Source organism: Myxocyprinus asiaticus, chromosome 42, assembly GCF_019703515.2.
Source record: "Myxocyprinus asiaticus isolate MX2 ecotype Aquarium Trade chromosome 42, UBuf_Myxa_2, whole genome shotgun sequence".
Taxonomy (NCBI): Eukaryota; Metazoa; Chordata; class Actinopteri; order Cypriniformes; family Catostomidae; genus Myxocyprinus; species Myxocyprinus asiaticus.
In genome coordinates, this window is record NC_059385.1 from 8950675 (window position 1) to 8976341 (window position 25667).

At 37.8% G+C, this 25667-nt stretch overlaps 1 protein-coding gene across 6 annotated transcripts in view; it reads right to left on the reverse strand.

The window, feature by feature from the left end:
* Positions 1-211: 211 nt before the first annotated feature.
* Positions 212-25667, reverse strand: part of LOC127432823 (kinase suppressor of Ras 2-like) — a 44261-nt gene continuing 18805 nt past the window's right edge. For 4 of the 6 annotated variants that reach the window (XM_051684260.1, XM_051684255.1, XM_051684259.1 and 1 more), the window contains 18 exons: positions 23819-23959; positions 16938-17085; positions 16094-16556; positions 14154-14329; positions 13610-13679; positions 11387-11470; positions 11216-11277; positions 11018-11127; positions 9853-10021; positions 9323-9364; positions 8954-9002; positions 8539-8602; positions 7898-8382; positions 6981-7077; positions 6756-6889; positions 6537-6668; positions 6247-6382; positions 1679-5787 (listed from right to left, as the gene is read on the reverse strand). In XM_051684260.1, the coding sequence (XP_051540220.1) occupies positions 5641-5787; positions 6247-6382; positions 6537-6668; positions 6756-6889; positions 6981-7077; positions 7898-8382; positions 8539-8602; positions 8954-9002; positions 9323-9364; positions 9853-10021; positions 11018-11127; positions 11216-11277; positions 11387-11470; positions 13610-13679; positions 14154-14329; positions 16094-16556; positions 16938-17085; positions 23819-23950 (2700 nt within the window). In that variant the 5' untranslated portion in view covers positions 23951-23959 and the 3' untranslated portion in view covers positions 1679-5640. Of the gene's footprint in view, positions 324-1678; positions 5788-6246; positions 6383-6536; positions 6669-6755; positions 6890-6980; positions 7078-7897; positions 8383-8538; positions 8603-8953; positions 9003-9322; positions 9365-9852; positions 10022-11017; positions 11128-11215; positions 11278-11386; positions 11471-13609; positions 13680-14153; positions 14330-16093; positions 16557-16937; positions 17086-23818; positions 23960-25667 lie in introns of those variants that run through there. The other 2 variants (XM_051684257.1, XM_051684256.1) reach the window with 2 other exon arrangements.

Consider the following 25667-nt stretch of genomic DNA (forward strand, 5'->3'; position numbering starts at 1 on the left):
AGCAAAATAACTGATTTACAAACACTTCATGTATTCACTGATCTAGTTTTAAAACTTCATTGAAGAAATTATTTATAAAACGTTTTAAATAACTTCCATTATTTTGCATAAATTTAAGATTTTCTCTTAAATCTTTCTAATTTATACATTTTTCATGTACAGTAGTCTAAAACAAAATCATTTTATAGGACTGAAGTTTTAGACTTTAACAGGAGGCTACATTTATATTTTTGATAAAGCACTGTGATCAACCCTCCGTCCAGTAGCACATGCAGACACTTCTGGTAAGTCTTTTGTCCATTCAGCCATTTTCCAGTCACATGCTGTAAGGAAAACAGATTCATGAATCTCGGGAGAGAGCGAGAGCGAGCAAAAGAAAGAACAGCTTGTTGCAGGCAGAGTGAAGCGCTGTAGGAGTAAAACTCAAAGAGATGCCGGAAACAGCATGGTTGAGGCAGAACAGTGAATGCTCTTAGACACAGAGAAATTCAGAAGCTGCTCTGAAACACAAAGCAAACCTTTGTGAACAACTCTTCAGCTCAAATCTCTACTTTGGAAATAGTGAATGGACAGTTTTCTCAAGAGACTAAGGAGCTGCTGGTGTTACTCATGAGAATATGGCCTGCTGTCCTCAAACTGCTGGAATCACAGATGGGGTTTTTCTGAATATTTACTGAGAGTGACAAGATGAAATGAAACAAAACAAAACTTACAATTACTATTTTTATTTACAGAGTTTTGTTCATTAAAGAAAAACAGCATTATTGTGATGAACATAGACATTAAGAGGGATTCAGCCTCCCAATATTTTGATTACTGGTTGACCAGTATGGGTTTTTCAATGGCTGATTTGTAGACCATTAAATTTGGTCCATCCTAATTATGAATATATGCTTAGTCTTATGAAGTCTCTAAACTACTTTTAAAAGGAATATATGGGTTCCACTGTGCTAATGAAGTTGTGCACAGTCATAATACCTAAGTTTTGGTACATATGGCCCCTTGAAAATAAAATATCAATAGGCTTCCTGCAGTAAAACCGATCAATACTGCCCTCTACAGCATTACAGACATAGTCACTGAGAGAGACCAAATGAACACAATGATTCCAGATTAGTGCTCTAGATTCTATAACTTTTATATTTGGTCCCTCAATCTAGAATATTTGGGTACATCCTTGATTGAACCCAGAACGTTCTGTAAATGTATGATGTCGAAACAGCAAAAAGAGAAAGAACAAAAAAATAAAGAACAAAAGATAGAAAGAAAGAACATCCAAAGATCACCTATGACATCACATCACAAGTCTCTGCAAATCCCAATATTTGTGTTCTTGTGAAAAGTTACTGACATGTATGGATCTGACCACAGTCACGTGACAAGCTTGGATTTATTGTCTTTCAAGGATGAGAACAGACACTGTGTACAGTAGCCACATGCAATACAAAAATATGACTGTACAGGACAAGTATCGACCCATTCTAAAAAAAAAAAAAAAGTCTGTTTACAGTTTTCTTTTTCTTTACATGAAAAAATATAAAGAATATTTACATCTGGGATAGGACAGCAGTACCTATTCAAAAATGTCATGATGTACATTATATATATATATATATGTATATATATATATACTATATATATATATATATATATATATATATATATATATATATATATATATATATATATATATAAAATGTCCATATAAATATTAAAAGAATTCTGTTCATTGACTGTACAATAAATAAAACATATTTATACCTAAATATTTTACATGTCACTGATATTTTCAAATCACAAAGTCCAGTCTTTCACAGAACAAACACACACCCGTCCACAACATTACAAACACGCACGTTACACACAAACACACTTGAGAGTTCGTGTTTACACAACTTTATGGAACATTTCATCTAACGCTCTATAATTCGTACAAAGGAATCTGGTTTTAACATCCTTGATATTAAAAAGACCTATAGTTGGGCGAGAAGACACACACACTTCTCTTTGGCTCATATTCGCAATCTGTACCAGATATTATAACACTGAAAGGGTGAAGATGTCCTTAAAAAACACCCTATTAAAAAAGGGTTAACATTCTGTCATCATTTACTCACCCTCATGTCATTCCAAACCTGAATTACTTTCTTCCAAGGGTGAGTGACTGAATTTTCATTTTTGAGTAAACGATCCCTTTAAGGTTACGAAAGCTTTCGGTTTTTTAGGTCTGACCATATTCACGGCTAAATAACTCTCCATTGAGAACATTATCATTCGTGAAACGAAAACATCTACTATTGGACACTGTGGAGGAAGAGTCACAACTAAAGGTGTGTTTGCATGAACCAGACGGTCCAATCAGAGACATAATCAGCTTATGTCACGCAGGACTAAGAGGCACCAAGACCACGAGAGAGGGAGAGAAAAGGAGAAAAAGAAAAGCAGAGGAGCTTGGCATACATCTTCACCAAGTGTCATTGAATCCTGTGAATCCAACTGGAATTGCATCACGTGACGTCACAAACTGGAGCAGGAGAGGAAGAGAGAACCAGTCGCACACTCCAGTAAAGGAAATCAATAAAGAATAAACAAGGCAAAGCATTTTATTTAACGCATCGCCACAAAAGTCCTCCCCCACCACCACCATTACCACCACCCAGAGAACCATAGAAAGTGAGACGGAAGAGCAGGCGATGGTTAGTTTGCAAGTCCAGAGGAGGGCCGGCTTTCAGCGGGCATGCAAGGCAGAGCCAGGGTTTGTGTGTTTTGCATTGCACACATTTTAGGCACACAGCTACAACCTACAAAGAGAAATAAATAGATGACAGAAGAGAGAGAGAGAGAGAGAGAGAGAGAGAGAGAAAGGAGAGATTAGGTAGCTAATGTTTAGTTCTAAATTCTGAAACAAGGAATACAAGTTTTCAGAAGAGGAAATTAGCAGTAAGAGAGAATATGTTACAATTAGCAGTAAATGTTTGGAAAAGAGACTAAAGGAAAGTTTCGGAAATCCGGGTTCAAAAGTTAAGGCCGAAACATACTCTACACAAGTATGTGAACACAGAAGTTTCTAGCAACACAAGCTCGATTTTGTAAGTTGTTGCATTCCGAAATGCGTCTGAGCACAAGTTATAACACAACGCAAGTACGCGTTGCATTCTCAACGTTGGTACAAGGGGCACTATAGCAGACATTAGTGTTAACTATCCACTTCTATGGTGAGATTTCTCTTTCAAGTCAACTACTGTCAAGGCGTAGCAACAGTTTGAAGAGAATATTTCGAACTAGTCAATATATTTATAGCAACTTACCAGGAAAATAACACATCAAGTTTAATAGCACAGACTTTTGAGTTAACTCTATCACCCCCTTCAGCACTGAGGTTTGTTACCAACACAGTAATGCAAGAACACACATTAGGCATGTTAAACTAGACCGCTTTTAGCAAAGCTTTGTATCGCTCGTATCTGCATACGCATACTGGCCTTAAGCTCAATTGACAGCATCCGTGGCATGCTGTTGATTACAACAGACAATAATGTAAACTTGTGCTCCAAACAAAAATTGTTTATTCAGTAATGCACTTACAATGGAAGTTTATAGGGCAAGCCACTGCACCAGAAAATTACTGAAATACACACTTTTTGAAAGTTTAGAAAGACTTGTGACACTAGAGTGATCCTGTAAAGCCACCAAACACTGTAAAATGAAACACAAAAGGACCCAGGTATTGATGTGACGTATCAGCAATGTACTGTTTACATTGAGCAAACTCCACCTACAGGAGTTACATCATTAACTTGTAATCGCTTTATAGCTGTAACACATCACATAACCACGGAAAGAAGGACAAATTTACAGCTCAAATAACTCACAATTGTGTACAGATGTGCTTTAAACCTTGTGTTGTGTTCCAGTCGTTTTCAGACTACTTTCTTTTTTTCCACTTTTTTTTTTTTCCATCCAATCCAATTGGAATAAAATTCCTTGACTTTGTTCACATATGGTATCTGAAAACACACACACACACACACACACACACACACACACACACACACACACACACACAAACTTCGGACCATTTTCATTCCATTTCTTTGTTTTTATTTCACTTTGTTACACCTGTTGTTTTTTGGGTCAAAAATGACCGGCCTTTGAAAATGAATGGATTAGACAACAAAATACAGAAATATGAAGTGTTCAGGAGCATCCCAATCCTTTAGATGAGCACTTATGTGGATGTGTTAGAACACACAAAGTCCTTAGGCATGTGCACATACACACACACGTGTGTTGAGCGCCCTTTTGTGCATCATCTTTCCATGTACACTCTTTGAGGAATATTTCAAGATCTACTTTCATATTATGTTGTGTTTGGGCTCGTTTGAATCGGGACAGTCTGCTGTAATTACGATACATCATTGTCTATGTTATATGTATCTTTCAGGAAGTAAAAAGCTGCACCTGTTTATTATATTTATCAGCTTTAAAATGACACCTACTGTATATTGTTTAGATCAAGCAAGTGGTTATTAATTTATTACATTATTATTATTATTTATTTTATTTTTTTCTGCAGGGAGTGCCCCCAATTAGCCCAGTATAAGCTCAGTTCAATGAATCCTTAAATTTCAATAAATATCAATAAATAAAAAAATAAAAAAATGTTTTTAAATATGTCCAAAAAAGATGTACAAAACCTGTCACAATTAAAAAGAAGTTGACAAAAAGATCTAATGCAATATCCTGGGTAATATATGCAATATGAGAGATTTATTAACAACTCTATTGTGCCGGTCATTTTTGACCGGGAACACAAAAGGTGTTAGCACAGACAAACACAACACAAGGGTTAAACAATTCTGAATAGCTTGCCCCATAGACTTTCATTGTAAGTGCATTTGTGTAAAAAAAATTTTACACAAATTTAACTGACTATATTGAACCTTGAACATTTCTTTTAGAGAAAACTAAGCAAAATGGCATCAAAGAGCTCTTCATAAATTCCTATTCTATAATTTAAAGACTATAATTTGTCATAATTTACTCACAGTCATGTTGTTCCAAAACCCTATGACTTTCTTTCTTCATTGGAACACAAAACGAGAAGTTAGGCAAAATGATAGCCTCAGTCACCATTGATTTTTATTGCATCTTTTATATATATACAATGAAAGTGAATGGTGACTGAGACTGTCAGACCACAACATTCTACCTTTTTGTGTTCTATGTAAGAAGCAAAGTCATTCAGGTTTGGAATGACATGATAGCAAGTAAAGATGACATAATTTTCCTTTTTGGTTGAACTATTACTTTAACAACTGAACTAAAAAATGGGATCATGAGAAGGTCAGCTTCTTGCACTTTTTAGACAAAGGGAAACTTCTCAAAACAATAACAGTAAAACAATCAAAAACGTCACAGATACTGCAAGTTTGGAATACTTTTTTCCTAAAAACTCATAATTTGTAGAAAGCACAGTGCTCATGTGCATATTAGATAGGTACTGCTTGTAAAGATCATGAACTAAATGACTGAAGATGGTGAAATTCCTTTGCAGTGTGTGATACAATGTGGTGTCTCTGAGCTCATCACTTCTGTAATTTCTCCAGCATGTAAAGCTTTGTAAAGTGTTTCGGGGTTCTAGGATACATACTCTGCAGACTTCCAGAAGTGCCCAGGGTGAGAAAGTCGTCGGTTGAGTTTGGGCAGTTTCTCCAGCATGTCAGCCAGCTGGGTGAATGTGGGCCGATTACGGGCTTCATATGACCAAGAGGCAGACAGAATCTCCTGTGGCACATACAGAAAACTAGCAGTCAACACAAACACAAGTTAATACACAAACAGAAATTGATTCCCATCCAATTATTACACAATAATTCAATGTTTTAGGTGTCTTTTTAAAACAGCAAAAAGTACTAAGGTAATACCATGTTTTGGACACCACAATGATGGTAATACCATGGTATTCTCTGAAGTTCCATGTAAATACCATGGTACAGGTATATAAATATTGTTATCATTCATTACCATAGTATATGTCAGATTACCATAGTATTACCAGCAGATACCATCACTGTACAATGATCCACAGTACTTGGCAAGGTCGATCTATATATTGACAGACAGACAGACAGATAGATCGATAGATAGATCCCTTAATGTCATCCTGCTTACTCCTGCAAGAAAGAGCACTCCCATCCCACTGAGCAGATGACAAATAATAAACACATTTAATGTGGCACTCACCGTGACCTCTTTACCCAGGTTGATCTCTGCCAGCACCCTCCTGATGCCCTCTCCACTGCCCACTTGCCAGATGGTGGCCTCTACAGGCTGACTGGTAATAGGCCAGTCTCGTGCCTGCAGCTCATACCAGATGGTGCTAAAAGAGATGAGCGAAAGACTGTGGATCAAGGCCCTTATGTTCGCGGGGATTTGTGTCCATACTGTGCATTCATTCTATACATACGTTTGGGGATTTTAGACATTTTAGTTACACATAAAGTAGAGATTACAGAATTGTTATATTTTCTTACCCAAAGGCATAAACATCAGCAGCATTAGAAAACGGAAGTCGGTCCTCGTTGTTTCCAGGACTCATCTTGCGTACAATTTCTGGAGCCAGATAACAGATCCACCCATGAGGAAGTTTCAGTTCATTTTCTCGCCTGAAGAGACATACAGTTGATTGATATACACATACAGTTCACTGATGGATATACAGCGACAACCCCAAAACCAATGCAGTAAATTACCTTCCCTCCTGAACCACGCCAGAGATCCCAAACAGGCCAAAATCCGTGATGACCACTTTGTTTGTGTCATGAAAGACATTTTTAGATTTTAGGTCTTTGTGAACAATGCCCTTAGCATGAAGGTAGCCCATACCCTGAGGAACCCAGAGAACAGAAGAAGGGCTTCAGTTTTACGCAACTGTATAGATATAAAACACATCCAAGCTTTAATCACACAATCATAACCTTCACAATCTCCTGTGCGATCTGTCGTGTCTTATTGATGTCCAGTGTGTTTTTAGTGTCCCTGACAACAGAGTACAACGTCCGGCCTTTGCAAAAACTGTAGGGACAGACAGATTTTATACATTATAGATGTGCTTTTCAAAGACCATTTGCAAGACATTCTTCATCGAAACTGAATAGTAAAGGCTACTGGTTAACAGATAACTTGACTAGGCCAATTAACTGGCCAATTTTTGGAATTGTAAATTTATCGGCATCATCCCATAACCATGCTCTCAATTAACAGAACCGCACAGTACCCACCCTAATCATTTAATACAAAATCAGTTTTGTGTAGTAATAGACCGATATATATCTGCCAGGCCAGTTAATCAGCCGATATCTGGCCAATTTGACATTATCGTATCAGCTGATAATCGTGGCAGCTTGGCCAATTGACAGAAGCTGTAGTTCTTCCTTGTATTTTTGCAGTTTAAAAATCTACCAACAACCTTTTTAATAAACAACGGACAGTAAATCTTTTCTGTTTTCAATATTTTCAGAGAATTTTCCATAAATATTGTGAACTAATTTGATTTCAGCAATTTTGCATACATCTTATCATCATTCAATTGTAACATTGGACATCGGCAACCCTGGTGTCTAGATATTGGCATCAGCCATTAAAAAACCAAACTGGCTAGCAGTTTGTTTTTTAATGGCCGGTGCCATATGTACATATTACAATTTAATGATGATAAGACGTATGCAAAATTACTGAAATCAAATTAGATCAAATTTGTTTATGCCTCATTTGCTATCATTATGTTTTATCATTTATATCAGCCATCGGCCACTCTGCATCTGCATTGGTGATTGATAAACCCATATAATTTGATTACTACTTCAAACACAGCGGAAGACGTTAAAGATGTTACCTGGTGATGATAGCGAGATGAGGAGGTGCCATGCATGCTCCCATGAAAAGGACGACATTCTCATGACGTGTCTGTCTGTAGTTCATCACCTCCTTCTTAAAGAGCTTCAAATGGTCCTGATTGTTTCCATCGATCTCCAGGAGTCGTATGGCCACCTCTCCATGCCAGCGTCCACGATGAACCCGACCCCAGCGGCCCTTACCGATGAGCTCGCCCATGTCCAGCTGCTCGAAGGGAATGTCCCACTCCTGCAGGTACACGCTGGTCTGACTGGCCTTACGGGAGATCGGTCCCTTCCAGTGGGTTCCTCCTCGCGTGCTGGGCAGATCGTCCAACTCGTCTCCTTCACACTCTCCCTCTGAGCCGGCATTCAGTTCTTCCATATCCTCATCCTCTTCTTCCTCAAGCTCATCCTCTTCTTCTTCCTCCTCCACTGCTACGTCCTCTTCCTCTTCTGCCTCTATTTCTTCCTCCTCCTCTAGCTCCTACCAGATAGTCAGTGTTAGTTTTTACAATTTTTATTTTCTATTTTACAGTAGTCATAATTGTTTGTCTTTTGATGAATTTGTCCTTTTAATTTATATTTCATCGTGCCATATTCATTAATTTTAGTCAATTTTTTATTTCCACCCACTTCTCACCTCTCTTTCTTCATCCTCATCTTGTTCTGCGTGCATCTCCTCCACAGATGGGTCGATCTCATTGCTGTACAAAGACAGAACCATTCAACCAAACCACACAATACACAAGTAGTGAGCATTTTCAGTAGTTGACACGTAACAAGTCCATAAACTTTTATTACATTTTAGGTTAAAATTTGTATTCATGTATAAGGGAAAATGAATATATTCATGCCTGTAACTGCAGGTCACCATTTATTTTAAGTTTTTCACCATTTTCAATTCATTTTAAATGGCCCTGCAGTGTGACAAATTTATTTTTAAAGGTACAAATATTCCATGTAGTCTCTCAGTTAATATGAGGTCATGAAAACACCACAGGCATGTCAACTTCCTGTCAACTACACATTTCCAGTGCTGAACAGTCGTTACTTACACTGTATCTGGGAGTCCATCAGAATGAAGAAGGCTGGAACTGCACACATCTGTGAAAAAGATGAAAATACTGAACAATCACATTTCCAATTATCATTTAGTGAAGTCTGTACACACACTCTGTATGCAGGAAATAGCTTTGCTGTCTGCTAGCTGATGAACTGATGCAGAATTTCTAGTGTAAAAGCGAATATGCAGTGTCACAAATCACCAGCAGGAGGCAGATCAACTCTAAAGCAAATCTAAACCAAGCCAGCATGCAATACAGATTACTTTAAGCAATTGTGATGCTCAGATTTGTAAAATTGAGTCAGGACCGATCACTGAGAACTTTATGAAAATAATATTCAGTATTTTGAGTTCAACTCACCAGGGAAGATAAACTGCTGTCTGTGCTGGAAATAACAGGCAGCTTTGTGAAGGAAGACAGGAAAAGAGGAAGACAGGCAGAAAGGGGAAAGAGAGACAAACTGGGGTTAGAGGTGAGGTCTCAATGATGCTTTGCTTATGTACATGATTTATGTTGAGTTAGAGTGTTACAGATGGAGCGATAAAGAAAGTGCCTATAGCTTTGTACCAAAACCTAGTGAGCTGCCTACCTAGATGGTATTTTAAGGCATCATATATGTGTTTCTGATGCAAAAGCTTTTCCAAAAGAAAGGCAGCTAATTATGTTGGACGCATAATTATGCTACCTTCTAAGATACCTTCTTTGGCTAAAGGGCTCATCTTTCTTTGAAAGCAGCTCCCTATGTAGGTAATATACAGCGAGGTAGCTCACTAGGTTTTTGAACAGAGCTTATTTGTGTTAGTTTGCCCAGAATGAGTGCCATTGTTCATATTATTTATGTGTTATCAGTGTAGTATTTGTTCACAGAATGTTAATGTTCAGGTGCTTACCTGGAAAGTGGAAACGGTTTTCACGGTGACCCTTTGGGGAGGGGTTTGGGGGTGGAGTTACACTAGGGGGGTTGCTCTGCTGGAAGGGGGCGGGAGAGGAAGGTGTAGAGGAAGTGGTGGAGGACGGATTACTGCTGGAGTCCAGTTGATTCAGTGCTGGCGGCTGATCCTGCCAGAAGAAAATCAGATTGATGATTTTAGTGCTCTATTAAGAATGACATTAAGGGTCAATCTGACCCATTTGAACTGTTAACACTTATTAACATCAGCATATCTTTAGCCTTTTCAGCCTGAAACTTCTTGACATCCTCCACAAAAAGGTGATCTGAACCTGGTAACGTAATGTATTTTTAAATTATTTCATGTATTTATAAACAAAGCTCTAAAAACCTAAGAAGGTCCTCTGGGTAAGTTTAATCCCGGTTCATATAAAGACTTACGAGGAACAGTACAAAATTATATTTTTAAGTATACCCATACTCATAATAGAATGCACACACAAACATACCCCCCACACATATGCGCTCACACGCGCGCACGCACACACACATTCTGTACATACATATATTCTAAAGTAAATTTGAAGCATTTAGTGTATATTCAATTTGTAAACTAGTGAAAGGTTAGTTATTGATGATTATGTTGTTGGGGAGAAAATGTGCAAATTGTGAGTGTTGAACTATGATTTAACGAGTCGGGTAAATTTGACCCAATGAGATCAACAGTGGAACTTGATCATTAAGACCACGGAAGCATTACAAGAATATTCGATTAAGACTTTTGCTATGTTTGGAATGGAATACTAGAGTAAATACTGTATCCTGCATGCATAAACAGTATGTAAAAAGGTATGCAGTATGCAGCAATAAGCATTTTTTACTGTAGTATGCTATATTGTTGACTCATGACCTCACTATGCCTGAGATGAGTAATCATATTGGAAACAAATGTATTTATTTTGCATTTTCAATCCAGTTTTGTTAAAAATATCAAATATTTCGCAGTCCAATTAAATATTAAGTCAATAAACAGATGTTAAAAATCACAAACAATATTGATTCGGTTTTATTTGTTGCACAGGAAATATATACAGCATGCTGCAAAAATAGTACAAGTTATATTGTTGTATGCCAGTCTAATAATACCCTTTGTCTTATATCATTACCTTCTTTGTTATTGCCTTTGGTAGCGTCCCAAACTGTGGCGGTTCGGGTGGACGGTCCACGGGGTTGTTGATGTCCGAGGGTACAGACTCAGTCCTACGAATCTTTGTGACTGAAATGCAAATTAAAAACATTAGAACTTTTGGTGAAAAATTTGATATATTCGTTTATATTTTGAGCACAAGATGAGAGGAACTTACTGGGCAGGAAGGAGATTCTGCAGGGCGGTGCTTCTTTAGTGCATTTGTTATGACACTTTAACCTACAGTAGTAAAAGATTCTGCTGAGTGTTTGATATTTACATGGATGACTTTGAGGAGATATAGCAGCAGTTAGTGGGTGTAGTCTCCTAAACGCCTGTAGTAACCCACCTGCAGTGCTTACATTTTACCCCGAAGATCATGTTTTTCTGGCACACCTGACATGTCTGGGAGAGCCATGACTTTGTGGAGAACCTGTAAACACACACAAATACATGTTACTTAGCTGTCTAGGTGTGGACATACCATACACACATGGTACTGTATGTTTTAATAAAGTTTTAAAGGAATATTCCAGGTTCAATACAGCGTTTATGGCATAATGTCGATTAACGCTGTAAAATAATTCAGACTTGTCCCTCGTTTATTTCAAAAAAGGCAAAAAATGTGGTTACAGTAATGTAAATACAATGGAAGTGAATGGGGTCTAAAAACATTAAAATACACAAAAGTTTAAAAGTAGAGCCACAAAACATAAACATTATACATGTAAACATACACATTTTTGTGTTATAAAATTGCTCACATGGTTTACCAGCGGTGCATCGTCATGGCAACAAAGTTGTAATATTGGATATAACTTTACACAGACAGGGTTAGAAAGTGATTTTATCACACTAAAATAATGTAAACACACATAATGTTTATGTCTTATGGTTATACTTATGGTTAACAATGTGTATTTTACTGTTTATGAACTGGCCCCATTCACTTCCATTGTAAGTGCCGCAGATTTTTGCTTCTTGTTCTTTTTTCTTTTTTTTTATAAATGAGGAACAAGTCGAAATAACTGTATATTTAGTTGTAATCAACATTATGCCACAAATGCTGTTGACTGAGCTTAACTTGTATTAAAACCAGAACATTCCTTTAATATAGTTTTAATATACTTGTTTAGATAAAGGCCAAATAAGAAGGTCCCCAACCATTTTTTTACATTTATAAGAGTATTTTTTTTTCTAAACAGTTACAAAATATACAGTCTCTTTATATTTAAATTGTTAAACTTAATTAATTAAAGGAATATTACGGGTTCGATAAAAGTTAAGCTCAATCGACAGCATTTGTGGCATAATGTTGATTACCACAAAAATTAATTTCGTATCATCCCTCCTTTTCTTTAGGTTACAGTGAGGCATTTACAATGGAAGTGTATGTGGCCAGTGTTTGGAGGGTGCAAAGGCAGAAATGCTTTTAATTTTATAAAAGCACTTACATTATTTTCTGCTAAAACTCATGCATTATGGGGGCCTGGGTAGCTCAGCAAGCATTGACGCTGACTACCACCCCTGGAGTCGTGAGTTCGAATCCAGGGTGTGCTGAGTGACTCCAGCCAGGTCTCCTAAGCAACCAAATCGGCCCGGCTGCTAGGGAGGGTCGAGTCACATGGGGTAACCTCCTCGTGGTCACGATTAGTGGTTCTCGCTCTCAGTGGGGTGCGTGGTAAATTGTGCGTGGATCGCGGAGATTAGCATGAGCCTCCACATGTGGAGTCTCTGCGGTGTCATGCACAACACGCCACATGATAAGATGCGCGGATTGACTGTCTCAGAAGCGGAGGCAACTGAGACTTGTCCTCCGCCTCCAGATTGAGGTGAGTAACCGCGCCACCACGAGCACCAACAAAGTAGTGGAAATTGGGCATTCCAGATTGGGGGATTAAAAAATAATAAATAAATAAATCTTGCATTTTTTGAGCTGTAAAATGGTTTAAATTGTCATTTTTACAGTCATTTTAGGGTTTCAGGGTTTGCTGACATTACATCATCATGGCAACGTAGTTGTAAAATTGGCTATAACTTTACACGGAAAAAGATAGTAAGCGATTTTATCACACTAAAATCATGTTTAGATGTATATTGTTTGTCTTTTTGGCTATACTTTTGAAAAAGTATTTTAACGTTCAAAAATTGGCCCCATTCACTTCCACTGTAAAGTGACTCAAAAAATTAAATCAACATCAAATCATATTTTATGTGATAATAACTAAAGCTTATTATTAATTATTATAGAATATTAAGAACTATTATTAACAGATGTTATAAATAAAAAAACAAACAGAAACTGTGGTGTTTTTTGCCCCCACGTTTTTATTTTCAGGGGCATTTTTGCCATAAGCCCCCCTAATTTCTGACCCTGTCCCCAACTGTCCCCAAAGGGAGTTTTTGTTATATCTAGCTAACTTCTGTGGACAAATTTGTCAACAAACTACAGCCAAGTAAACTCGAACACACCCAAATTTACATCTACAATAAAAATAATTCTACAATCATTTGCACCTATTGCATTTTGAGAGTCTTTGATTGGTAAAAGAGGGAGAGGAGGTGGGATTACCTGTGATTGACAGCCAGACCAATGTCTCTCCGCAGAGCCTGAGGAGAACTGCGGTGGACGGTAACATTATCTAAAGAGAAACAGGACAAACAAAGACAGAAACAGGTGTTTCAATTGGATCTTCTTCAAAGGACTGAGGCTTTGATTTTAAGAATTTCTAAACAACTTGGTCCCAGACATAGCAAAACCACCAGACACATTGGAACTCTAAAAACACAACAAATGCTCCACTCAGTAAACAGCTGTTCTTTTACAAATATACACAGCCACAAACACATCATTGTATCAAAGCTCTATTGACACAGAAGTGTGAATCATTTACTCTGTTCCCATAAAAACAGAACCACCAGTCATAACAGGAGTATTTGACTACGTAGAGTGCAGGTGAGAGCTTCCTCTTCAAAATGAGAGGCTGAACACTGACCCCAGACTAAACAAAATTCAGCAGGCACTTTACTGCAGAGTGTTCTATTTGAGCTAAAGATCTTTACAGTCAAAAACCGTGAGTGTGTCTGAAATGCTGTAATTCTGCTGTTGAACTCACTCCTCAGTCCGCTGTGCTCCTCCTGAAGGGTAGGGGTACCCGGCAGGGTGTAAGGGGCCGTGGCAGGTGCTGGCCCAGGGGTCCGTGCAGAGAGAGTGGGCGAGCGAGATGGAGAGTCCTCACAGCCATTTCCATTAATCTGGACATTCAGCAACAGCTTGTTCTTCTTCACACACCTGAGGACAATGAAAGACAGTCAGTGTAATCTGAGAGAATAAAACCAAGATCACAAACATTAGTGACAGGCTAGGTTAATTTATTAGGGTGATATTTCAAATCTTGGGATTATCAGCGTTAATAAAGATAACTGTCAAGATAAATGCTTGGATAATTAATCGAAGTCACATATATTTTAATATTTTTGAGTGATTTAAGAGAAAATTTTGTGTAAAACTTTCATTTAATTGTCAACTGTACATACATAGCATACAAATATATCGTTTTTTATTACTATGCGCTATAAATATATATCTCTTTTACAGTATATAATCTATATATATATGTATATCATATGTAATAAATAAATATTATATACACAATGGGGTTCAAAAGTCTACATTGAAAATCTGGGATTTAAAATCTAATTTAAACCTGGAAATAAACAGGCAGTTTTAAGATTTTGAAAAATATAAAATAAAAAACGTTATGATGTAAAAAATATTTAGTATATTGCACAATTTTTTTTTGTCATAAATCAAATAAGCACATTTGTGACATTGACCATTTTAACTGCTTCATACAAAAGGTCACATTGCATCCAATGAAGCATAAGTGCAGAATTAAGTCATTCTTTCTTTCATCGTTCATCTTTGTCACTCAAATTGTTATGCTGAAAATATAAAACTGTATTCAATTAGGACAGAGAGAACAACTAACCCTAACCCTTAGCATTGTATAAAGACATAATAATGGTCACCCTTCTCTCTAGATATCAGCATCATCTATTGAACAACCCAGATTGTTCAAGCAATAACAAATGTCACAAAACAGTAGGCAGGAAGTGTATTTAAATTCTGTGGTCACATTGTTGGCATTAGTGGTCATGACATCATCACAGATTGCTATTAGTCACCATAATTTCAACCAGATTCTGTACAGAGACATTAAGAGAGAATTTATTCTCATTGGAGCATGAATTTGACAGCCTTGCAGAAATGTTACTGATCGTATTATGTGGTTTATATTCTCATAACAGGGCTCAACAGTAAGGAATCTTAGTTAAAATAGTTCAGTAGTTGATAAGGTTTGTAATTTTACTTGCCCTGCCAACATTTTGACAGGCCATACCACAAAAAATGATACATTTTATTGGTAACACTAATTACAATAAGGTTCTGTATCATGAACTAACAATGAAGTAATATTTTTAAAGCATTTATTAATCTTAGTTCATGTTAATTTATAGAAATGCAACATTAATTGTTAGTTCATGTCAGTTCATCATTCATTAACTAATGTTAATTTATACAACTTTAAATATTAAAAATGAATTAGTATATGTTTAAATTAACATTAACCAGTTTAACATTAACAAGATAAGTGCTGTAAAAGCATTGTTCATTGTTAGTTCATGTTAACTAATGTAGTAAACTAATGTTAACGAAAACCTTATTGTGATGTGTTACCATTTTATTTTTAAAAATGTATTTTTCTTTGTGCATGATTTTTTTAATGAAAGTTTTCTTTACAAAAAAATAAAATAAAAAAATAAGCTTTTAATTTGCAATAATAGATGGAAATTAACTCCATGACAGCAATGAATTAATAAACACTTTTGTTTATTTTAAGCCATCAAAAGATGGTTAGATGACTCTATGTTAGATAATGTTACCTTGGTGAATATCAGAAATCAGAAATATTTGCTACAATATTATTCAATATATAGTAATATCATGGCAATTTAAAGCATAAAGATGATGTTGATCCCTGTCATGACCTACTTGTTTGTGGGCGTGTCCTCGATGCGATTGCCGAGCTGACTCTCCTGGCTTTTGCTGCGGGTCAGTGTGATGTTGGGGAGTAGATGTAGAACTTTGCGGGAAGGGGGAGGAGGGGTACATGGCGGCTTGAGGCGCTGTCTCCTCCTTGAGGGCGGAGTTATAGGCGGAGTCGAGGTGTGTCCGTGAAGTCGAACAGGCCGAGACGTGTAGTACGGGCTGGGGTCGGTTAGACTCTCTGCGTAACCATGTGAAATATGAACCTCTCCGGGCGACAGGATGTAGCGGGGGTACGGGCAGGAGGTGAGGGGTGTTGAGGGTGTGGTAGGGGGCCGGGCCAGAGGAGAAGGACTGTGTGGTCGTAGGGAACCTCCCAGTAACGGAATCTGATCCACTGGAGTTAAGCCACCACTGTCCCGTCTCGTAGGCTCAGAGAACCAACAACAGCTGTCCTCTTTAAACTCCCCTACAATTCATAAACACACTCTGATTCGATAAAACAGGAAGCCTGAAAAAAATCTATAACATCTCAAATATAATGAATGAATCTGACTGGAGAAGTAACTTAAAAAAAATTACTTCTCAGAATTCAACGTTTTAATGCCTGGTTTAATGTGCCGTATTTAAATTCTGTGCCACTAGTGGAAAAAAATGGAATAGCAATTAGTTTGTTTTAGTGGCCCAACTGCAATATTAGCCAATGTCGAGTTTTGTTCAAACAACAGGGGGAGTGTTTGGGAAACAACTGCTTAGAAACAATCTTTTTTTTATTTTTTATTTTGTTTAGTGCCACTAAAAATGACGCTGCGCTTTAGGACAAGTCAAGGAAGGAGTGTCGGCTACTCACCTGACACAGAGGCACTCTTTAAACAGTTGAGAGCAGCACACAGCCTGGTACACTCGTCTGAACTAGAGCCCAGTCTTCTCATGGTTTCCTGCACCTGACTGCTGGGCATCTGCAGCAGAGCGTCCAATGACAGCTTCACGTTCACTGCCTGAAGAGAGACAGAATGACGGACAGCCCAGTCTAAGATATATGGAGTTAGAATTGTTTCTAGTTCAGAGACAAATGAAAACAGATTCACAAACAGAAAGTTGGTTCACAAATAAACTGAATGAGATCCACAAATAAATGTAAGGAGTTTCACAAAAATAAAGTGAATTCACAAATAAATAAAATGAGGAACTGAGGAACTCATCAAATGATTTGCAAATAAACAAAATTATTTACAAATATATTTTTTAACTCACAAACACAACTATGTCCAACATTCATTTGTGAATCACGCACATTTATTTGTGGATGGCAGCTCACATTTGTGAATTCTGAAACATTCCTTGTGTGAGAGCTGCGGGCAATCCACAAATAGGTGGACTCCACCCATCTTCTACTCAAGCCAATCAGATAACGGCCACATTACTCTGACCAATCATAGCACGTTCTATCTTCAACCAGTCACACTTCGTTTTACAATCAGGGCGGGACCAGAGTCACAACACTCTCATGAGCATGGAATCAAGCACTTACAGATATGCTCCAAGGCCACAAACATTTAAAGAAACGTACGGCATCAGAGGAATACTGTGACTTAATGTTTGTATCATTTTCGCTCAGTTATAAACATGTGTAGTGTCTTGTTAAATGTTGACAGCTGAAAATTGCCCATTTGTAGTGTGTTCTGATTATTAGATTTATAGCTAACCTGGCTGAATATATGCGTCTGCTATTTTAATTTTAACCAAGTTTCTTGACTGAAACTCCTAGCTACATAATGGAAAATGTCTGTAAGTGTCATCAAAACCTTTACTCTTGATGTTACATGGCAGATTAAAACAGACACACTACTAGACACTACAAAAGATCAGTAGTACAGAGACTGCCTTTATAAAACATGAATCATATTAGATGATCTTAGGAACACAAACCATAAATTAATACCCTATATTACACAGTGTGCAAGATCTGCTATGCCAATCATTTGGTTGGGAAACAACTGCTTAGAAACAATCTTTTTTTTGGTTTTTTTTTGTTTAGCGCCACTAAAAATTCAGTCAAGAAACTTGGTTAAAATTAAAATAGCAGACTCATACAGTCAGCCAGGTTAGCTATAAAGCTAATGATCAGGACACTCTACAAATGGGCAATTTTCAGCTGTCGACGTTTAACAAGACACTACACGTTTATAACTGAGAGAAAATTATATGAACATTAAGTCACAGTATTCCTCTGATGCCGTACATTTCTTTAAATGTTTTTGGCCTTGGAGCATATCTGTAAGTGCTTGATTCCATGCTCATGAGAGTGTTGTGACTCTGGTCCCGCCCTGATTGTAAAACGAAGCGTGATTGGTTGAAGATAGAACGTGCTACGATTTGTCAGAATAATGTGGCCGTTATCTGATTGGCTTAAGTAGACGATGGGTGGAGTCCACCTATTTGTGGATTGTCCACAGCTCTCGTGCAAGAAATGTTTCAGAATTCACAAATGTGAGCTGCCATCCACAAATGCACAGCAAGCAATCCACAAATAAATGTGTGCAATTCACAAAAGAATGCTGGACAGAGCTGTGTTTGTGAGTTAAAAATATATATATAATCTCATTTTATTTATTTGTGAATTCACTTTATTTCTGTGAAACTCATAACATATATTTGTAAATCGAATTCTTTTTATTTGTGAATTCATTTCATTTCTGTGAAACTCCTTACATTTGTTTGTTGATCTCATTCAATTTATTTGTGAACTAACTTTCTATTTGTGAATCTCTTTCCATTTGTCTCTGAATTAGAAACAATTCTAACTACATAAAGATACATCTGCTTTTATAAAATTGTGTCTGACAACCATGTGTTCTGCAGGTCTTAGCTGAAATGACAAAGGAGACAGCAGTACACTGTACACAAACACAATGTACAAATAGAACAACCTAAAATACAAACAAGTACATCTCTCAAACCACTGAAACGGCATGAAATTGAGTGGGTTTTTATTTTGTGTGTGTGTGTGTGTGTGTTAATGGTGCCCTTTGTAAGTTTTTAGCTGGCTCTTACTAGTCCCATCAGTCCCAGTATTACTTGTGGTTTTGAACTCTACACTGACACCTATCGTCCTGGATCCTGGAAGCTTATTTACTAAGTGCTATAGCAGTATAGCGAAAATGTTTTGTTAAAAGTTTTGTTACTTTTAATATGCATTTTCTCTGTCTCATACTACACACATCCCTATTGTGGATATTCCTGAATTTAATCTGAACAAATTTTCATGCGTTGTTGCGAGCTGGACTGTGACTGGGCAGCTGCGGCTCGCAAGCCCTCCACCAGCTGAACACCGCCTTGTACTTGCCGTTTGACGTAGCACCGTTTATCTGTGATCCACACCGTGAAAGCTTCAGGTAGTCGTGTTATTATTACTTCAGCAGGGACCTTTTTTTGTATATTTTATCTTTCCACTTGCACTCAAATAATTCAATTCAAATGTGCTTTATTGGTATGACAAACGTTACAATGTATTGCCAAAGCATTTGCAATGTTTACAATGAATCTTGAACAGATGAGAACAAATGATAAAATTACTAAATAAAAGATAAATGTAGTATAATGTAGAACTCTGTGTGTGTGTGTGTGTGTGTGTGTGTGTGTGTGTGTGTCTTTGTGGGCGCATCATTGTTTGGTCGACTCCTCCCTCTTTTTGTGGCAGGGATCAATGTACCATGCCGCTAGTAACATGCAATCTCTTCTTTCACCTAATAAATACTGAAGTTGTGTATTATTGTCCAACTTTCTGAAGTCCATACAAATTGTTTCAAATTTGGGATATATTTTTTCCAGAATTTCCGCATAGTTAGGGCAGATGGTGAAGAAGTGTTGCTCTGTCTCTACATCTCCTTGGCTACAGCATGGGCATTTTCTGCTCTCTCTGGGCAGCCAGTTCTGTCGAAATCTGCCCATCTCTATAGCCGGAGTGTGATTGCTCAGTCTGTACCATGTCATTATTTTTCTTAATTTGCATTCTTTAACTGTGCTCAGATATTCTGCTGTTGCATCTTCTCTGTTTAGGGCCAAATAACATTCAAGTTTACTTTGTTTTTGTGTTGTTTCAGTCCAATAAGTCAGATAATTTTCTTTTTGTGCTTTGATAATTTGGTTAGGGTGAATGTTGTGAAGGTGTCAGTGACCTGAGGCAGACTTTTTTAGTCATATTAGTCTGTTTTTGCAGCCTCATGACCATCTGAATGAAGGGGCTTTTTTCAGTATTCATTTCATGGGTTTTAAGGGCTTTAAAATAATAAGAGTTGGGTTCACTCATTTTTAGATGTTTCCAAAATTTGATGGCTCGTTTCTCAATGCAAATCAATAGAGGGTAATGGCCTAATTCCACCCTGCATGCATTGTTTGGTGTGTTCCTCTGGACACTGAGGATACTCTCACAAAACTCTACATGCAGGGTTTTAATCAGGTTTTTGTCCCATTTGTCAAATTAATGATTCAGAAGAGGATCCCACACTTCGCTGCCATATAATGCAATAGGTTCTATAACTGATTGGAATATTTTAAGGCAGATTCTAAATGGTATTTCAAATTGTATAGATTTTTTGATGGCACAGAAGGCCCTTATTGCTTTCTCTTTCAGTTCATTCACGACCAAACTGAGGTTTCCAGTTTCATTTATTTTCAACCCAAGCTATGTGTAGTTTGTGGCATGTTCAGTTTTGGTCATACCAAGGGTCTCTTTCCCTGACATCTGGGTCTTTTATGGAATACTAGTATTTTAGTTTTATTAGGGTTAATAGCCAGGGCCCAGGTCTGACAGAACTTGTGCAAGATGTCTAGGTTCTGCTGTAGACCCTCCTCTGTTGGAGACAGCATAACCAGATCATCTGCAAACAGCAGGAACTTTATGTCAGAGTCATACAGTGTGAGGCCAGGTGCTGCTAATTATTCTAGTAGTTTCACCAATTCATTAATGTATATATTGAAGAGGGTTCTGTTCGGACTGTCTGGTGGATCACAATCCTGTTTATTAATACCATACCATCACTCTGGACTATACTTTTGACGTGCTCCATTGTTGTGTGTAGTAAGTATATTGTGTTTGTTGTTATATTGTTTGGTTTGCTTGTGTTGTTCACATGTACTTTTATGTTTGAGCATTGGCTGAAAACGCTATATAAAGTAAACATGTTATTATTTTAGTAGGTAGTAACTCAGATAATTGCATGACACAGGTTGTCATGTGCTGTCAACATGGCAGGGGCCTTGTGGGGGCAACCCGTTCCATGTAAAATTATACAGCTTTTATTGGGTTACTGATATGACTGGAGTCTTCATCTAATGTAAGTGTACATCATTTTCAACATATATGAAAAAAATGCTATTCATGTAAACTTTTTTAATTGGCAAAAACTTACTGAGTGCACCTGTAAAGACACAACATGGCATTTGCAATGCATTTAACTTCTGTAATCTGATGTAATATGTCCAAGAGAAACAGAAAATTCAAACATGTCAAAAGATGCGTACATGTTCCTAACAGGCAGTTAAATGGTTATTTGGCAGATTTTCAGGGGTTCTCTTAGATTTATAGTGTTTTGTTGGGGCAACATATGGCAGGCTATACTCACCCCATTTCTCTGCTGTAAATAATGCTCGCTCTGCCTCTCTCTCTCACTGCCCCACTCCAAATTCCCAAGACACGTGACCCTTAATACTAATTAATCCGAGTCCCTAATTACTAACCGGTCTGATTGACAGAGGAGAGGAGCTCCTGAGGCTGGAGTGATATTAGTATCATATTAGCCGAGAATTCCTCCTCTCACTCTCTCTCTCTCTCTCTCTTCCACGTGATCACAAAATGATGTTGAATCTCACCAACTTCACAATCACATTGAGCTTCACAGGTTCAGTCTGACCCTGGGCGTCATATGCTTGGACTTCACTTATGACCTTACCCTGAGTTTTAATGTTTTGTTTTTTTTTGCCACTTTTATTATAGAGACAGCAGAGACGAGAAAGGAAATGATGGGGCGAAAAGGGGGGAACAGTATCAGAAAATGTAGCGAGCTGAGAGAGAGAGAGATAGGCTGACTCAGCATGTTGGTTGATTATAGTTGGTGTATCTCAGGTCTGCTGGGAAAGTGGCTGTGGCCAAACTGCCAAAACACAGCAGATTTTCTAATTCCTCATCCCTACTCAAGGACATAAAACTATACCATACACAAACACACTAATACATCCTCTTTATTACACACATATAAACACTAACAGTCTACAGATCTTGTTTCTATTGGGAATTTGTAAGAAGAATCCCGATTATGGAAGATGTCTGGAATTGAAATGTCTAGCCTCAGACATTCCTATAAGAAGACCCGACATTGTTTATTTAGACCCCTGGTTATGATCTGTTAAAAAGATGCAAGGATTACCTGGATTTGGTGTAGTATTTAATAAACACATTTTTGTATCATTTAAACAACCAGAACATTTGGGCAATTACACATGGCAATGGCGATAGGCAAGGGCGTAAATCTGGCTTGAACATTGGGGGGGTTGCAGCGTGAAACATTTACACAATTCCACTGATCATGAGGTAAACAATGTGTGTGTGTGTGTGGGGGGGGGGGGAGGGGGTTGTTGTACTTGTTTTGATTATTGGGGGGTTGCCTACCCCCATCCCCCTGGAATCTACGACCCTGCGATGGGTCAATCTTAACATGTATAAGTAAAATTTCACCCCCAAATTATTATTATTATTATTTGGCATAAAGAAAATAAACCCTATTTTGAAGACAATTGTCATGCCATTTTAAACGCATTCCCTTACAGAATAAACCCTTTTCACAGACTGTGATGACACATTTAAGCCTTAATTTGGCATCATAAGTATAACTTTTTTATCATTTTTTTTTATTTTTATTTTTATGTACATGTATAATATTATTCTTTGTGTTATATTTCCCTGGCAGTCATTTTTTTTTTTTTTTTAAATAGTCAACACTGCTGAGATGGGGTTTCAAAATCAGATACTGAGTGAGTGACAGTATATTTGGCATCTTTCACACTTCTGACTGTCGTAATCCATCTCGCTTTATTTAATTTTTTTTCTCCTTTGGAAAGGTAATAGTGGATTTTTTCCTTTGCTGTTGGACTAAAAGGGAATTCAAAAATAATATTTTTAGCTGTGGTCTCCCATGTACCTCTAAGTTTCCCTGCTATAGTTTACTTCCGCATCCCAAACCTGGAAATGTGAAAAAGATTGTCAATGGTGTAAAACATTTGGATTTGAACATTTTCATCACTTTCAATGATGATTCTCATTAGATCCTAAATCCAGTACAGTACAATACAGTATTTGTTTTTAAATAATACTATTTTTTTTTTACATTACAGTAATTAGAATAAGGGTGGGGTTATAATGTCTTAATTTCCATAAAAATAATGTCACAATGCAAAACATTGCAATGGTCTTAAAAATAAGATTCATTTTCTTTTTGCAAAATGGAATTTCAATATTTTCTTCTTTTGATTGTGGGGTGAAATATGACCCAGACAAATATGACTCTTGGTGAGGCTTACAGACATTAGATACTATTATAAAAGTCCTGAATATTCACAAGCAAATCAATGTGTTACATACAACTGGATATGTATTTCAACTTTAATGAATCCAGCTGAAAAAAATACACAGCATTACGATTCTCTCTCTTCCAAAAACACACACACATGCATTACCTCTATGAGCTCAGGTCTGACGTTGATAATGCGTAACCAATCCTCCAGTCTTGGGTAGCTGTCCAGGGCAGCTGGCCGCTCTGTGTCTGGCACCTTCTGCTTACACTGCAACTGTTTACAGATGTACTTCATGAGCTTTACCTGCAGGGGACAGCAGAGCACACAACACATGAGGGAGGGGCTGTCAGAGGGGGTGGAGCTTAAGAGAGGCCTTTATTGCCTCTGCAGGTTTCAGGACAATTTCACATACAGCTGTATGAACAAGGATTTATAAGGAGCGAGGAACAAAAATTTTAAATAAGCATGATGGACACCTCTGTGAGCATTCATGGATTTTGTAGATGAATTCTGTAGATGATCCAAATCGATTCACAGTGCATTCAAGGTATACATTTTATAAGTACGTAAGTTACCTGGGAATCGAACCCATGAACTTGGACTGGATGCTATAACTCCGCAACACTTTAGCATATTGACACAAAACTTACTACGTGTTACAACTTGCTATATTTAATTTAGGTTCAATTGCATGCCAAATGAGAAAAAACCTTTAATGATGTGTGTGTGATATCACCAATGATGCATGTTCTCTCTGGATGTAATGCAGTATGCATGTCTTTCCAGTAGGGGAAAAAAAATCAAAGTAACAAACATGTTGAAATCAGCTCCGATCCAAAGCTTTGCATTACTGCAGTGAGAAATTCTAAAGAGGAAACATCTCTTAGAATTTAGAAAAGGACAAAACATGGACAGATTTCGCCTCAACCGCAGATTAATCGCAGCACCTGCTAGTCTGATAATTAACATGGCATCTGAGCGCATGCAGTTTGAAATCTGACTGGATTTTCTCTTTCTCCCTTTCTATTTTTTTGTGCTCCCCTTCAGCAAACAGGGCTGTCAGCTATAAATAACTGTTATTATATGGAAGGGAGCTGCAGCCCTCCTCATGGGGGCGACTTCACTGCTGGCATGGCAACCGAGTGTCATCGGAACATTGCGCTGCCGGTGGGAGCATTCTGACATCACGGCTCCGCGAGACACAGAGTTCACACGGAGGCTAAGACGCCAGTCCGTCTCGTCAAACGCCATCACTGTCTGTTGCCTGCTGCACGTGCCAGCAAATGCGTTCGGTCAGACAGATACCTCTAACACGATTGCAGAGTTCTCGCAGGACTGCAAGATTTTCCCCATTCCAGACTGTTGGTATAGATTTGTATAATCAACATAGTGGGAAACATTCCTAAATCCTTAAAGGTAAAGCTCTAACCCTTTAATAAACAAACTGCACTAGCTAACGTAGGAGGAATTTTACAGATCGGTGCAGAATGCTGACCAAAGCAGCATATGAAAAATCCGCCTCCAATTCACCAATGCATTTGACGACAGCAAGGACTTTATTTCAACCATGGATAATAAAAAGGGCCTCAGTCACCATTCACTTTTATTGCATATTTTTTTCCATACAGTGAAAGTGAATAGTGACCGAGGCTGTCATTCTGTCATGATGAAACTATCCCTTTAAAAAGGACACACAGACACCTCAGCAGAAAAGAAGCAATGATGCCGTAAAGAGGCAGAAAGAAGGAAGGAGAAGTGGAAGAACAAGAGAGGGAGAGAGAGAAAGAGGGAGTAGGGTAAGAGAAGGGCTCACCTGCTGTGACAGTTCTGGTCAGCGGCTCACTGACGCACAGAGGAGGCCCGTTACCATGAGGCCGACGGACATAAAACGAGTCATCCTTTCACACCTCCCCCTGCCACCCCCCATCCCACTGCTGCCGCCTGCAATCACTGTTTTAATGAGAAGAAACCCACTTTTATGTGCGAACAGCAGCAGCCAGACATACTTCAT